The following is a 1,108-nucleotide window of genomic DNA, read 5'->3' on the forward strand; positions in this document are numbered from 1 at the left end:
GAAGAAGTCTGCACGAATTCGGGATTCATCTTGCGGCGGCTCGAACGCGAGCCGAAGGTCACTCTGGAGGGTATCCAGCGTGGGGAAGACGTTGGGATCGACAACCAACTTGCCGAGAGCCCATTCCTTGGCTTTCCCAGACAGCCGCGAAAGGAGGAAATGGACCTTCGCGGAAGGCGCCTCGATCAACCTCGAGGCGATGGCGATCACTCGAAACCAGCGATTCAGCGGAAGTTGATCTTCTCCGGCACCGGAGTAGGTGGACGTATCTAGCTTCACGACGTCATTCGTGGAGATACGCAAGGGAGTTGACACTCGCCGATTCGCATCGGCGAGCTCGCGCTCCATGAATTCTTGTGCCGCGAGGCGGTGGAGAGCTTCCCACTCGATCCGAGTGAGATGGAGGAAAGCGGCGTGGTCGCGGTCTTGGCTCATGTCGAACTTGGTCGTTGGAAGGACTACGAAGTGCTACCAGGTGTAACGGGCAAGGTATTTACTCCGTTACTTGCTTACACTATAGTGTTGAGGAAGCTCGCAATAGGACGACTGAGTCTTAGGTTTAAGGAAAAATCAACTCTGACTTTATTTTAGGACGAAGGCCATAGCCCTGGCCACTCAAATACGCGTCATAGTCCAATTGGCTAATAATGGGTCTGGCTCCCCATATATCAGCCAATGGCATGACAGCATTTCAGCACACGCTAGTCGTGTGCTGATGCACCTACATATGTAAAGAAATTTACCTACTTATGTAATGGAGGGGTCTATTACACGTAAAAGCAACGGACACGCTCAAACAGAAGATGGCCTCGATCCAGACTGCTTCGTCAAGCCGGGGGGGGGAGGGGGCATGATGGAAATGATGATTCTCCTTCGCTAGGAAAACGAGGCGAAAGCAGATGCCCGCCGTGCCGATGAAGAAAAGCGCCGCCGCGATGAATTTTTCGCCCATGAAGAGCGCTACAGAGACGAGAAGAAGGAGGCTGAAGAGCGTCGCCTCCAGGAGAATGTGGAGAGAGATGAACGGGCTCAGCGTGACCATGAGGATGCTCGTGCACGCACCCAAGAGCTGGCGATGATTATTGTAGCCTTGACGAAGAAACCCTAG

At 53.4% G+C, this 1,108-nt stretch overlaps 1 protein-coding gene across 1 annotated transcript; it reads left to right on the top strand.

Moving 5' to 3' along the window:
• Window positions 1-754: 754 nt before the first annotated feature.
• PITG_18987 (uncharacterized protein) lies at window positions 755-1,108 on the top strand (the record flags this gene model as incomplete). The annotated part of the gene is made up of 2 exons (XM_002997438.1): window positions 755-826; window positions 881-1,108. The coding sequence occupies 2 exons, from the start codon at window positions 755-757 to the stop codon at window positions 1,106-1,108; spliced, it is 300 nt and encodes a 99-aa protein (XP_002997484.1).

The sequence above is a fragment of the Phytophthora infestans genome, genomic scaffold (genome assembly GCF_000142945.1).
Source record: "Phytophthora infestans T30-4 supercont1.74 genomic scaffold, whole genome shotgun sequence".
In the NCBI taxonomy this organism is placed as follows: domain Eukaryota; phylum Oomycota; class Peronosporomycetes; order Peronosporales; family Peronosporaceae; genus Phytophthora; species Phytophthora infestans.